This window comes from Tachypleus tridentatus, chromosome 13 (assembly GCF_004210375.1).
Source record: "Tachypleus tridentatus isolate NWPU-2018 chromosome 13, ASM421037v1, whole genome shotgun sequence".
NCBI classification, from domain to species: domain Eukaryota; kingdom Metazoa; phylum Arthropoda; class Merostomata; order Xiphosura; family Limulidae; genus Tachypleus; species Tachypleus tridentatus.
The window spans coordinates 96,900,410-96,912,667 of record NC_134837.1 but is presented as its reverse complement, the minus strand read 5'-3'; the positions used below and the strand labels follow the sequence as shown (position 1 = coordinate 96,912,667).

The following is a 12,258-nucleotide window of genomic DNA, read 5'->3' as shown; positions in this document are numbered from 1 at the left end:
TCTGGTTCTCTTATTTAGCAACAAGTTTAATCTGAAATCACTTTTATATGTCGAAAGAGTAGTATTTTGGTAGTTTGTGGAGGGTGTATTATGATTGGTTAGTTTATCCCTGTTTCTGAGTGGTGGAGATACTTTCTAGTGCATAACTGGTTAATGTACAAGAATATATTCATTAATAAAAGATCCTTAAAGAGGACTAAGAAAGCTAAAATTGGACACATTCCAAATTCAAGTTACCTGTTTTTTTTATATATATTGTATATATGCATTTTGAAGTTTGTTATTTGAGAAGTTTATTTCAGAAAAAAGTAATAAGTGTTCAACCATTTCTGTATTTGAGAACTATATGTTTTTAAATATGTAGTTATGTACACTTTGTTATCAAGTTATACTTTTGTGGAGCAAAGTTTCTGCATTTATATATATTTTCTGATTTATACATGTGCATGTGTGTGTATACTTTCCATACAGTATCTTACCTCTTCTTGCAAATAGCTTTTCTTAGCTAGTGGTGTCCTCTGTTGATGCAAAATTTTCATACATGCTACTAGCCTTCCACCTCCTGCTTCTACATATCCTGATGCAAATGATCATGCAATAGCTTTCCAGCAATAGGAGTGTGACACTACTCATATTGTAAACAACACTCTTTTCACATTTGCACCCATTAATTACTTTTCTATTGGCAGTAGTACTGTATAGATGTGCTGGTTTTTACTTGCAGATTTGTTAATGATTTCTGTTCTACTACTGAATTTTTCTTTTGCACCATTTCTTTAATTTTTGTATTTTGGTATTGTGATGTTGTTGTTTTTTTCAGACTTATTTTTCAGGAGCCTTTTTCCTAGTTTATTGTGGATTCCACACTGTGGCAAGTGGTTTCTGACCAGGTATATTTTTTTTGAAAATCTGCCTTGTACATTCTGTGACCATGCTCGATGTTAATGACGTTGTTACCCTTTCTACAGCAGATCTGATGCAAAATTCCAGATGTCATCAGATGTTGGTTGTGTTTCTGTTTTGTTATCTATGACTAAGATATTAGGTCATAATTTTGGGTTATGCACACTGTAGAGATGGGCTCTTCTGTAGGACTACCAGTAGTTTTTCCTAGTGGTTTTTTGCTTCATAAATATGTTTGTCTCAGACCAAACACTCATGGACTAACAGAGATTGCTTCTCATTTCTGATGATCCATGGCACTGAGTCTCCTCTTACTGTGGACCTTATAGAGAATTCCAAATTCTGACAGATTTTGGTTCATAAACTCTGTTGGCATAGTAGCTCTGCTTTTCAAAATAGGTTATTGCAGTAAATTTTTTCTTCCCCTTTTTCTCATGGAGTATGGGGGTCCTTACAATTACCAGTTCCTAGCTGTTGGGGTGGCAGACCATGGAGTTCTGTTGTCCTCCTGAGTGGTGAATCATACCTCTCAGATGAGAGTAGGGTGGTGAGATTGTGAAGGTGTCACTGGGGTATGTGCTCTTCCTACTGTAGACCTGATTTACAATTCCAGATACTGCCAGGTTTTGGTTGAAGCACTTTGCCCTTCAGGCTGAGACACTACTCCTTCCTACTATCCTTCAGATGTACATTCCCAGTAGGTCCAGTGTAGGTTGTAGATGAACCAGCTAGGGAAGTCCTCTCATGTGTGCTGGCTGAAGTCCCTCCTCCTACTGCAGACTGGATGACAAATGAGGGACCCTCTCTCCTTACCATTTGTTAGATGTTGGTTCCTGGTGGATCTGGTTTTTGTTGTGTTGGAAATCCATACAAATAGAGGTGGATTGTGATACATAAACTTTTTTTCCACACTAATTTCCATTTCAAGGTGATGGGGTAGGTGATGCTCTATATACCACAGATTTGATGGACTGTTCCAGCTTCTATCTGGTGTTGGTGAGGTTAAAGTAGATGAGGGATTCTAGTTTTTTGTGAATGAAAGTAAAATTTTATATCAGAAGTTAGCATTTTCCTACACTGAAAAAAATATTTCTGATTGATACTTACCTCTTTAAGCATTTCCCACCCAGGACATTAGGTGTAGGTCCTTGGACCAATCTTGAAATAATTAACTAGTGTAGACACAAAGAGAGTGCTGGCTATGATAAGAGTGGTACTATGCTCCTATTGGTGTAGAGCTGCTATATGATTATTTGCATGTGGATATGTAGAAGCAGTAGGTGGAAGGCTAGTGGCATGTGTTGAAAATTTGCACCAACAGAGGGCAATGGTAGTCAAGAAAAGCTGTTTTGTGAGATGATTTAAGTATGTATCTGAAGTAATTTTCTTTGTAGAAAAATGTTACCCTGTGTGTCTGTATGTATATGTACACATTAATAATAATTTTAATTTTTAGATTTCTTTTTACATGCCTCATCTGAAAACTGTGAGAAATGTGATTGACCGAATGAAAAACTTGAGCTCTTATGTTGTAAGTATAGATCTTTTGTTCTTTTACACATATTACCTATTTAACATAGCATAATGTTTAGGGGACAAAAAGGAACTTATTGGTCAGTCTAGACTGTTGCATCTTCTAAAGTTAATCTTATAGGTATCAAGCTTTCTTTTAAATTTATCTAAATTTACCATCTTCACAGCATCAAAGACAACCTGTTCAAAGGGCAACCACCCTACTGGAAAAAGTAAAAGTGTCTTAGCTGAATGTGATTTCTACTTTTCCAAAACTTGTATTGTGTTCCCAACTTCTTCCATTTTCACCATTAAATATTAAAAACAAATGATGTATTGACATTGTTAATTTCCTTAACAATCTTAAAAATCTCAATCAGATCCCCTCTAACTTTTTCTCTTTAAGAGAAAACAATTTCAAAGATCTTAACTTCTCCTTGTATAAAAGCTCCCTCCACCTCAATCTCTAAACCTTTTCCAACAATCTGATGTATTTTCTAAGATAAGAAGCCAAAGACTGAACCTAGTACTTCAAGTGTGGTTTAATGGGTAACCTATACAATGAAATTACATTCTCTTTGAACTTGTATTCAATATTTATGTAGATACAACCTAAAATTGTATTTGCCCTACTACTAGCAATTGCACCCTGCTTGGATGGCCTTAGAGACTTGATCAACCATTACACCAAGATCTTTTTCTTCCATGACACTGTTAGGTTATTTCCATCCAAATTATATGTATAATTGAAATTATGATAACCAGCATGCATTATCTTGCATTTAGTTTAATTACAACCTATCTTCTTTTTATCACTAAATGATCTAAATCTATTTGTAAAGCACCAACATCCTCTTCAAAGCTAGCAGCACCTAAGACCTTAATATCGTCTCCAAATTTAAGTATTTTTCTATTATGCCTGTTTATATCATTGATGTAAATTAAAGAGAGAAAAGGTCTTTAGACTGAGCCTTGAGGTATCCCACTTGTGACATTAATCTAGTTTGACTGAACTCCATTTATAACAACCCATTACTTTCTATCATCTAGCCACTCTTGTCAGATGCCTTCTGAAAATTCATATAAACCACACTGTAAGAGTTTTATGTATATAGGCTCAGATTCTTTACAGTAGATGTCTGTGATGTGTTGGTAATAAATTCAAACAATAAATGTACAACACACAATCTACATGTTTTGAAAATAATATATTCACAACAAATGAAATATACATACAAAAATTCTTGAAGCTATAATATATCGCAGTTGTATTTAAAGCTTTAAATAATTATCTTTTCCTATCAAAACTTCACATAAGCTGATTCAATTACAATAGAATCCAATTGTCAAGACATTATTTTCTTAACCTGTTTCTTACTGCACAGTCTGCATTAGATTTCATTATTTCATGGGATACCACATTTGTATCTAAAACAAAGTTCCCACAGATAGGTTCAGTTACTTTAGAACCCCCTTTGACAAGATAAATTATTCTTCATATCTGTATTTAACCCCATTGAAATGGGCCACAGATCAAAGGCCATGTCTTTTCATTTGTTGACTTGCATTCAAAATTTTATTGAACCACTATTTCATGAATTTATTTCAGTAAGTCTGTTACCAAAGTGTAGATTATAATTTAGATTTTAGTATTATATGTTAGTTAATTTAATAATTTAAGAGTAAATATTAAAATAACACACTTAAATATCAGTTTTGTAAGCGATGTGGTATGTTTAATGCAGCACTGGTTCAAGTCAGATATTTGTCATGTCAAAATACTAAGTTTGTAATTTCATGTGAATTGGGAACTCAGATTATTGATATTGACAATATCAAATAAGAACCCCTTGTATTTTTCCTATATGCTGATATATTGCTGATGTACTAAATCAAACACAGTGGCCCTGCTCACATTTTTCTACTTTTGGAAATGGTTCCCTATATATTGACTTCAATATATGACATGTGAATAACCAATCGAAAGCTCAAAATGTCCCTGTATTTACTCTCCCACTCATTTTAAAGTGCTTGGAAGGCATTCTCGTTATTTAGAAGCAAGGTTTCAAGCAGATAGGTTGTCTTTAATCTGCTTGAAATTTTAGACAAAATAAAGCTTAGTTACTAAACTTGATAAATTATTGTAGACTTCCATAGTATCAGTATAGTTATTTATGATTTTTTGGTTATTTCAAATTTATATATATATATATATATATAAAACTTAAAAATAATCTCACATCCTCCAGAAGCAAAATTTGAAAAGGCTTAGCAAACTATAGCAAGCAGCAAAAAAGTATGAAGGTCATCATAACTAGAATATATAATTGTTTCCTACACTTATTTATTTACTGTTCTGTGTTTTAATAAAAGTAAGTTTAAGAACTTATTTGTAAATAGCAATATTTATGTAATGTATAATAATTGAAACCTGACTGTATTTTACCAAATTAGTTCACTAAAACACAACCAAGACATATCACATTGTAAAGACTAAAGGTCAGTTTTATGTTATTGATATGGTAACATGAGTGCATGTATACCATGTCAATGCAAGTTCTGTAATATCAGTCAGGCACAACTGGAAGATCAGTATAATAAAAATAATATATATATATATATATATAGTGAAAGCACACCTACTGCATCAAAAGCTATAGTATAAATACTTGACTTGTTTATATTCTACTATATTTCACTATAGTATATCACTCATTAAACCTAATCACTCAGACATGGGCAAACTTTATATTTTATAATATTTTCCTGACACTAAGTCATCAAATAAACCAAATAATAACTCTTTCACTAAACTATCTTGTACAGTAAAACCTATGCTGGAAATTGCATAAGGTGGAAACCTGTACAAGCTAGAAATATCAAAATTTTGCAGCATTATCTTAAGATTTCTCTTATAAAAGGCTCTCTATATGGCAGAACTTGTGTAACACAGAAGGAAAACTATCTTTCATCTATCTCATCTTTCAACAAGTAGGATTAAAACCTGAATAAGGTGGAAAACTGTTTTTGATTGGATATTAATTTCTTATTTAATTAATAATTTGTTTAAATATTAATAAATTCTCATTCATTTTGTTACAGTAAGTGTTGGTTAAATATATTCTGTTCTTTTTTCTGCCATCATTATTCTGGAGGTTGCTATTTGAAAAAATGAATGACTGTACTTTTGGTTGCATAGAGAAACCATGGGTAATAGGTAAAAGTGAAAATCCGTGCTTTTTCAAAAATTTAAAGAAGAATCAACTTCCTGTGGAATGGAAAGCCAATAATGAAGCGTGGATGGCAAGTGCTATATATTCAAGGAATTTTTGAACAAATTAAACAAATAAATAGAACAAGAAAGTGAGAATATTTCTAGATAATGCATCTTGTCACCCAAACGTTCAACTTTCAAATGTTTGTTTAGTCTTTCTACCTCCATGTACAACATCAGTTCTACAGCCACTAGATAATGGATTTATACAGTGTATAAAATTGAAATACAGAAAATTGATGTTTCATCATATTATTGCAAACATGGATGACTGTAAGAGAGCATCTGAAATGACCGTAAAAATTGACGTGTTAGAAGCAATTGCATTTTTAAGTCATTTAATGAAATGCGTAAAAGATGAATGCGTAATAAAGTGCTCTCGAAACTGTGGATTTATTTTTGATAATGGCAAAGATTGGGGAGACGTTTTTTGTAATGATGCTTCTAATGAAATCCAAACTCTGATTGAGAAGATTGATGCAGATGATTCTGTGAATGAGGAAAGTTTTGTGAACATTGACAAGAAGGTTTTAACAGAAACTGGTGAAATTGATTTAAAATCTATAATAGAATCGTGAGATGATAACAGCGCGAGAGATTCAGAAGATGAACAAAATAGAAAAGATAGTGAGAAATAGAAAATGAAGGGGAAAATTAACTTCATGAAAAGGCCGTAGAATTGGCATTCTCTTTTAATTGCATGAGAAAGCCCATTGAAAAATGAAACAGTTGAAATTGGACACTTTCTTCAAATAAGTTTGATTAAGATTCTGTGTATTTATGTATATTTTGAATGTCTGTTTTTGTTCTTATTCTAATAAATATAGCATAATCAGTATAATAACTTTATTCACAAATGTCTTACTTCCCTTGAGTTAAGCTAGTATAATGTTCCACTCAAAAATTTTATTTAATTAAGGAAATGCATGTTCACTGTCTACGCCAGAAAATCTGCTTATGCTGGAAATTTTAGTTGGTCCCATGTAGTTCTGCCTCAGGCAGGTTTTACTGTATATCTAACAATAAGCCTCTCTTCAAGAAAAATATTTTTTTTACACAATATACAAAGACTTTTCAGTTCACACACAAAGTCTACTCATACAGTCTGCACCAACATTTTCAGTCCCCTTGATGACTTCAGTGTGGAACCTATAGTTCTAGAGGTATAACACCCACCTTATGATCCGTGCACTGTCAGTTTTGCACCTGTGAATGTATATAAGTAGCTGATAGTCTGTCTGGATGATAAACTCCTTCCCATATAGGTAGTTCTGAAACTTCCATTTGGAAAATATAATGGCCAGACATTCTTTTCTGATCATGGAGTAGTTCTTTGCACTATTTAACTGCTTTTTACTTAAGTCTGTTGCCAGAAACAGTTCATTTTCATGTTTTTGTTGAAGTACTGTCTAATTCCAATGTTTGAAGCATTAGCCTGAATGGTGATTAGTTTGTTGAAGTGTGGCATTTTAAGAATTGACAAATATCCCAACATATTCTTAAGTTTCTGGAATGTCATCTGGTGTGGTTGTTCCCACTTCACCTTGTTAGGTAGGCCTTTCTTTGGTCAGTCAGTGTGGAGCAACTTCAGCATATTTTGGGATAAACTTCCTGTAGAATCCTGATAAATCCAGAAAGGACCTGACATACTGCTTGGTTGTCAGAGCTGGTGCATCTTGTATGTGGATTACCTTCTTTTCCATGGCTATCTGTCAGTGCCCCACTTTGTGTCTAACAAACTCCAGCACAGAATAGCCAATGTACCATTTAGATGATCTGATGGTCAGACCTGCTGCTCTCACTGATTGAGCAGTATGTCAGAATGTCATCTACATAATGCTTGATATTGGTGTTGTTATGGAACATCCTTCTCATCATGTGATTGAATGTTGCTGTTGAGTTTAGAAACTCAAATGGCATTCTCATAAATTGGGAACATCTGTCTGGTGTTTCAAAAGATAGTATTCTCTTTAGATCCTGTGTCCGTCAGGATCTGCCAATAACCTTTATTGAGATCAGTCTTTGAAAAAATCCTTGGCCCATTTAGTTTTTCCATGATAGCCTCTGAATTACCCATAGGTTCAGAGTCAGATTGTGTCACAAGATTCAGCTTCCTGATGTTTATGCAGAAAGAGTTTGATCTGTTCCTCTTCCTTGTGATTCTCACTGGTGAAAAGTAGGCTGATTTTGAAGGCTTAATGATTCCAGGTCCTAACATTGTCTCAACTTCCTGCTTTATCACGTCTCTCATTGCAAAAGACATTGCTAGAGCTTTACCTAGCCTGGATCTCTAGTCATGCTCTTGATCTCGTGTTGCACAAGGTCTGTATTTCCTGGTCTGTCTCTGAAGGTATCTGCTTGTCTGTCAGTTCTTCACTGATGTTGACATCTTTCTATATTTCATCTCTTCTCTCCCCAGTGGCTTTGTGTGTAGTAGATTTCATCTTCTATGACAAAGTTGCTGTCTTTTGGTTCTGCATCTGAGACAGCAACACCTGCAACATCTATTTTTATCTCGATAGCTTCACTCATTAGGCCTCATTATTTCTCAAAGTACCTCTTCAACAGATTGGCATGGTAGATCTTGGTCTTTCCATTCACTTACGCCTTTTAAACCAATTTGTTGAAAACTTCCTGTACTTTAAAAGGTTCTTTCCACCAAAGGATGAATATGTTGTTGTCTGTGGGTAGCAGTACCAAGACCTTCTGTCTGGTCTCGAAGTATTGGTCCTTGGCCAACTTGTCATAGAAGCACTTTTGACTGCCTTGAGCTGCATTCACCCTTTCTCAAGTAAGTTTACATGTCTTCTTCAGTTGGTTTCTGAGGTCTGTTGCAAACTGGAATGTGTTCCTCATTTCTGAATCTGTCCCAAAGATTCTGATATGAAAGATCTTTTTTCTGTGTTCCATTCAGTTCCTGTAGGCCTACATTTTGGATGTCACTTTTCAAGACTAGCAGGAGCTTTAATATCTTGCTTGCTCTTCTTCTTTTGAGTTCTTATGCTGACTGCAGATGTCTCATTAGTTTCCTTTCTGTATGGTTCCTCCAAACTTCTACTGTCTGGTATATTGTCAATCACCAAGTCATGGAAGGGTACCTTCATTCACATACCCTTAAACTCTTCCATGGAGTATGGAGTATCCACCTTTATTCTTGCTATGGGAAACAACTGGAAGGTTTCAATAGTGATCAGAGCAGGTAACAAATATCAAGAGGTAGCAACAAACCACAACATGTCAGTAAGAGCAGGCTATATTGGAGACAAGAAAGTGAAAAGCTATGAGACACTGGATGCATCAGTGAAAACCACTTGCACTTTTGACCCATTCACTAATTTACACCACCCATCAATCATGATAATAGCACTTCCTTCTTGTGATGAATCTGACAAGTTGTTTCTGTTCTGTTTCTTTTGGCAGTACCATCCATGTTGACAGTCATCATCTTTGTATGTAGTTCCAATTGCTTTATATTTAGATTTCTGCACTTCCTTCTTGGTGAAAAGCACTCAATCTTATAACATGCTCAGCATCTTTTCTCTCTTTTGTCTGTTGACTTTTTGCCACCTTTGATAGGCTTCTTTTCTGGTCAGCTACCTCTGGTTTTGACTTTGACTGATTATTCTTGGACTTGGCAGTTATACTTCCTTATGTGTTTCCATATATTATTCTGCCAGCTTGATCATCTCTTACACCACATTGAGTGCTCTCTCTTTTAGGAACAGTGGCATGTCAGTGGAACACATGATCATAAAGTGTTCATGTATTAGTAGATTTGTCAGCCCTTCAAAACTATCTTCACACTTAGCCATGTCAGTCTATCTTGTGAAGTATCACTGTAGATGTGCCACAAACTGAAATAATTTCTCCAGTGTCAGGTTTGATATCTTTGAACTTTTTTGTTAAAACCTTCCTCAGCAAGTTCATAGCATTTCAGTAAGGACACTTTTAACTTGTCATATTCCATGTTTTCTTTTGACATCATGTGTGCGTAGACTTGTAGACTTTTCCCTCTAAAAAGAGGGCAGAGACAGGCTGCCCAGTTGCCTTTTTTTCAATTCTGATTTTGGACAAATCTTTCATACCTGTCCAGGAAAGCATCCATGTCATCTTTCTGTTCATCAAATTTGGGCATCTTTGGTCGGCTGGCTGGGATCCCATTGTCATTTGTAGACCCTCCATCTTTCTGTTGGGTGAGCTTGGTAATCTCTGTTTGTGCTCTTATCCTCTCTATTTCCAGTCTCTCCTCTTCTTTTTTTTTTTGCAGTTAGTGCTCTTATCCTCTTCTCCTTTCTCTCTTTGTGCTTTATCCTGTATTTCCAGTCTCTTCTTTTTATTATTTTTGCCTTTTTCCTTTTTCTTCTCTGTTGATGCTCTTTTCACTCTAAGTCTTGTTGTTTAATAAGTCATGGCCCGGCATGGCTATGTCTGTTAAGGCGTGCGACTCGTAATCTGAGGGTGGCGGGTTCGCATCCCTGTTGCGCCAAACATGCTCGCCCTTTCAGCCGTGGGGGCATTATAATGTGACAGTCAATCCCACTATTCCTTGGTAAAAGAGTAGTTGGTAAAGTCATTGTCTTTGAGCCTAAGTTACTCGTCCTCTTTATCCACTAATTAAAGTCAACGTGGGTGTATAGTATGGTTGTGATTCTTTGCAATATTTAATAAGTAAACAACAAACAGTACTTGCTCAAAAATACCATATTATAATTACAAATATTTGTTACATTGTTGATTATCACAGTTGTATCAAAAATGTTAAATAATTATCTCTTTTTTTTTCTTTTTTTGTTAGAATCTACACAGACTAGTTCAGTTCCTTTAGAACATAATTGGATAAGATTAATTATTGTATAACAGTTTGTTATTACAATACAATCAATGATAATTTCACTTTAAAATGTACCACCATACTTTTTTTGTGGCCAAACTTGCAATCATGCACTCTAGTTCTATTGGTTTAACTTTCTATATAACTAACTCTAAAAATGACATTTTTATACATATAGTTTTCAGGCCTAGAACATGCTTCAGAGTAGGAGATATTATAATGCAATAATACACAATCAGAATAGTTAGAGAAACTTAGAATGTTCTAGTAATATGATGCAATAATACAAATATTAATTAACAACAACTGAATTACACAACATATGATTCATACACAGTTATATAAACAAATCTGTGATATACTATTACTTCTACAAAATAACTAAATTTAACACTTGTACTGAACATAAACTAAAACAATTGTATCTAACTCTTTGCAAAGCATCTGTTATCAGTTTTTCAAATGTTTCCCACAAATGATCAGAGGCTAATAGGCTTATAATTACTAGGAAAAGTTTTGTCACCACCCTTGAAAAGAGGAGTTACATTAGACAATCTCCAGTGCTGTTGTATTTGCCCACTGTCCAGGGACTTATTGAGCAAATGGCTTGTATATCCGAACTTTAACTTTGTGGAAATGTTACTTTGCTCAGGAGCATATCATTATTTAAACTAAATAATTTTTTCTTAACAAACTCAAAATTAATGTGATCATCTTTTTCAATCTTTTTCATCTGTCATCTGTTTAAGATGAAGAATATTGTTTAGAATTCAATAACCCAGCCATCTCATAATTATCTGATACAAGCTATCCTTTATCATCTGACATTGGTCCTACTCCTATCCTGACATTTTATTTGCCCTTAAATTTAATTTTCAATTAGCTGTTTGAAAGTGATTAACTAGAACATTTCTGAGTCATGATTTCATTTCTTATTTCAGTAAACAGCATGTATTCAATTGTTATAAAACCCCTGTTTTAATTCATTAATTTTTATGATACTTTTAAGAGTTTGAACTTTTTTCTTTTTTAAGGTTTGATAAAAGTTGATTATCTAGAGTTTGTTGTTCTTATCAGAATTAACTTGAAAACTAAGACAGTAAAAGTAGTTTATAAATGAAATCTGTAAGTTTAAAACAATTTAATATGTTACTTTGTTACTAAAAGTAACAGTTTTTATTGGTATAATAATTTAGTGTCATTGTTTTCAGTTAATTTGTACTGTATTTCAAATAGATATGTGCACGCTTAACACACAGTTGTGATGTATATGTAACGTAAGTGGTGTGAATCTGAAGTAAAGTAGTTTGATGAGGTTTTGAAATAGATTTTTGACATTAATATATATGCTAGTTTTAATTTTGATATTGTAGCAGATCTCGCAGCTTATATTCTGTAAACATTTTATAATGGGTTATTATTACGTATTTAGAGAAAACACACAGCACAGTTTTAAATAGAAAAAAGACTGACTTTATGGTTTATGTGAGTGTTGAAATTAATTGACCAAAATGCAGTTGCTATAAAATTATCACAGTTTTAAAGTACATGTATTCATTCATATGCTATAAGTTTTCATTAATTTTTATTTAATTGGCTGGTTTTAACACAAGACATTCCATTATAGTTAAAGTTGTCTCATTCATATATATGTCAAGTCACATAAACCCTTAGAATGGCTTGGCTTCTGTTAACAAAACAGATTTACCAAGGTGTTCAATCCTGTATATTGAGTTTC

The 12,258-nt window shown here is 33.8% G+C and overlaps 1 protein-coding gene across 8 annotated transcripts in view; it reads left to right on the top strand.

The window, feature by feature from the left end:
- Hus1-like (Hus1-like checkpoint clamp component) overlaps window positions 1–12,258 on the top strand; it is a 28,206-nt gene that overhangs the window by 8,309 nt on the left and 7,639 nt on the right. For all 8 annotated transcript variants that reach the window (XM_076477104.1, XM_076477103.1, XM_076477107.1 and 5 more), the window contains exon 6: window positions 2,360–2,434. In XM_076477104.1, the coding sequence (XP_076333219.1) occupies window positions 2,360–2,434 (75 nt within the window). The remainder of the gene's footprint in view (window positions 1–2,359; window positions 2,435–12,258) is intronic.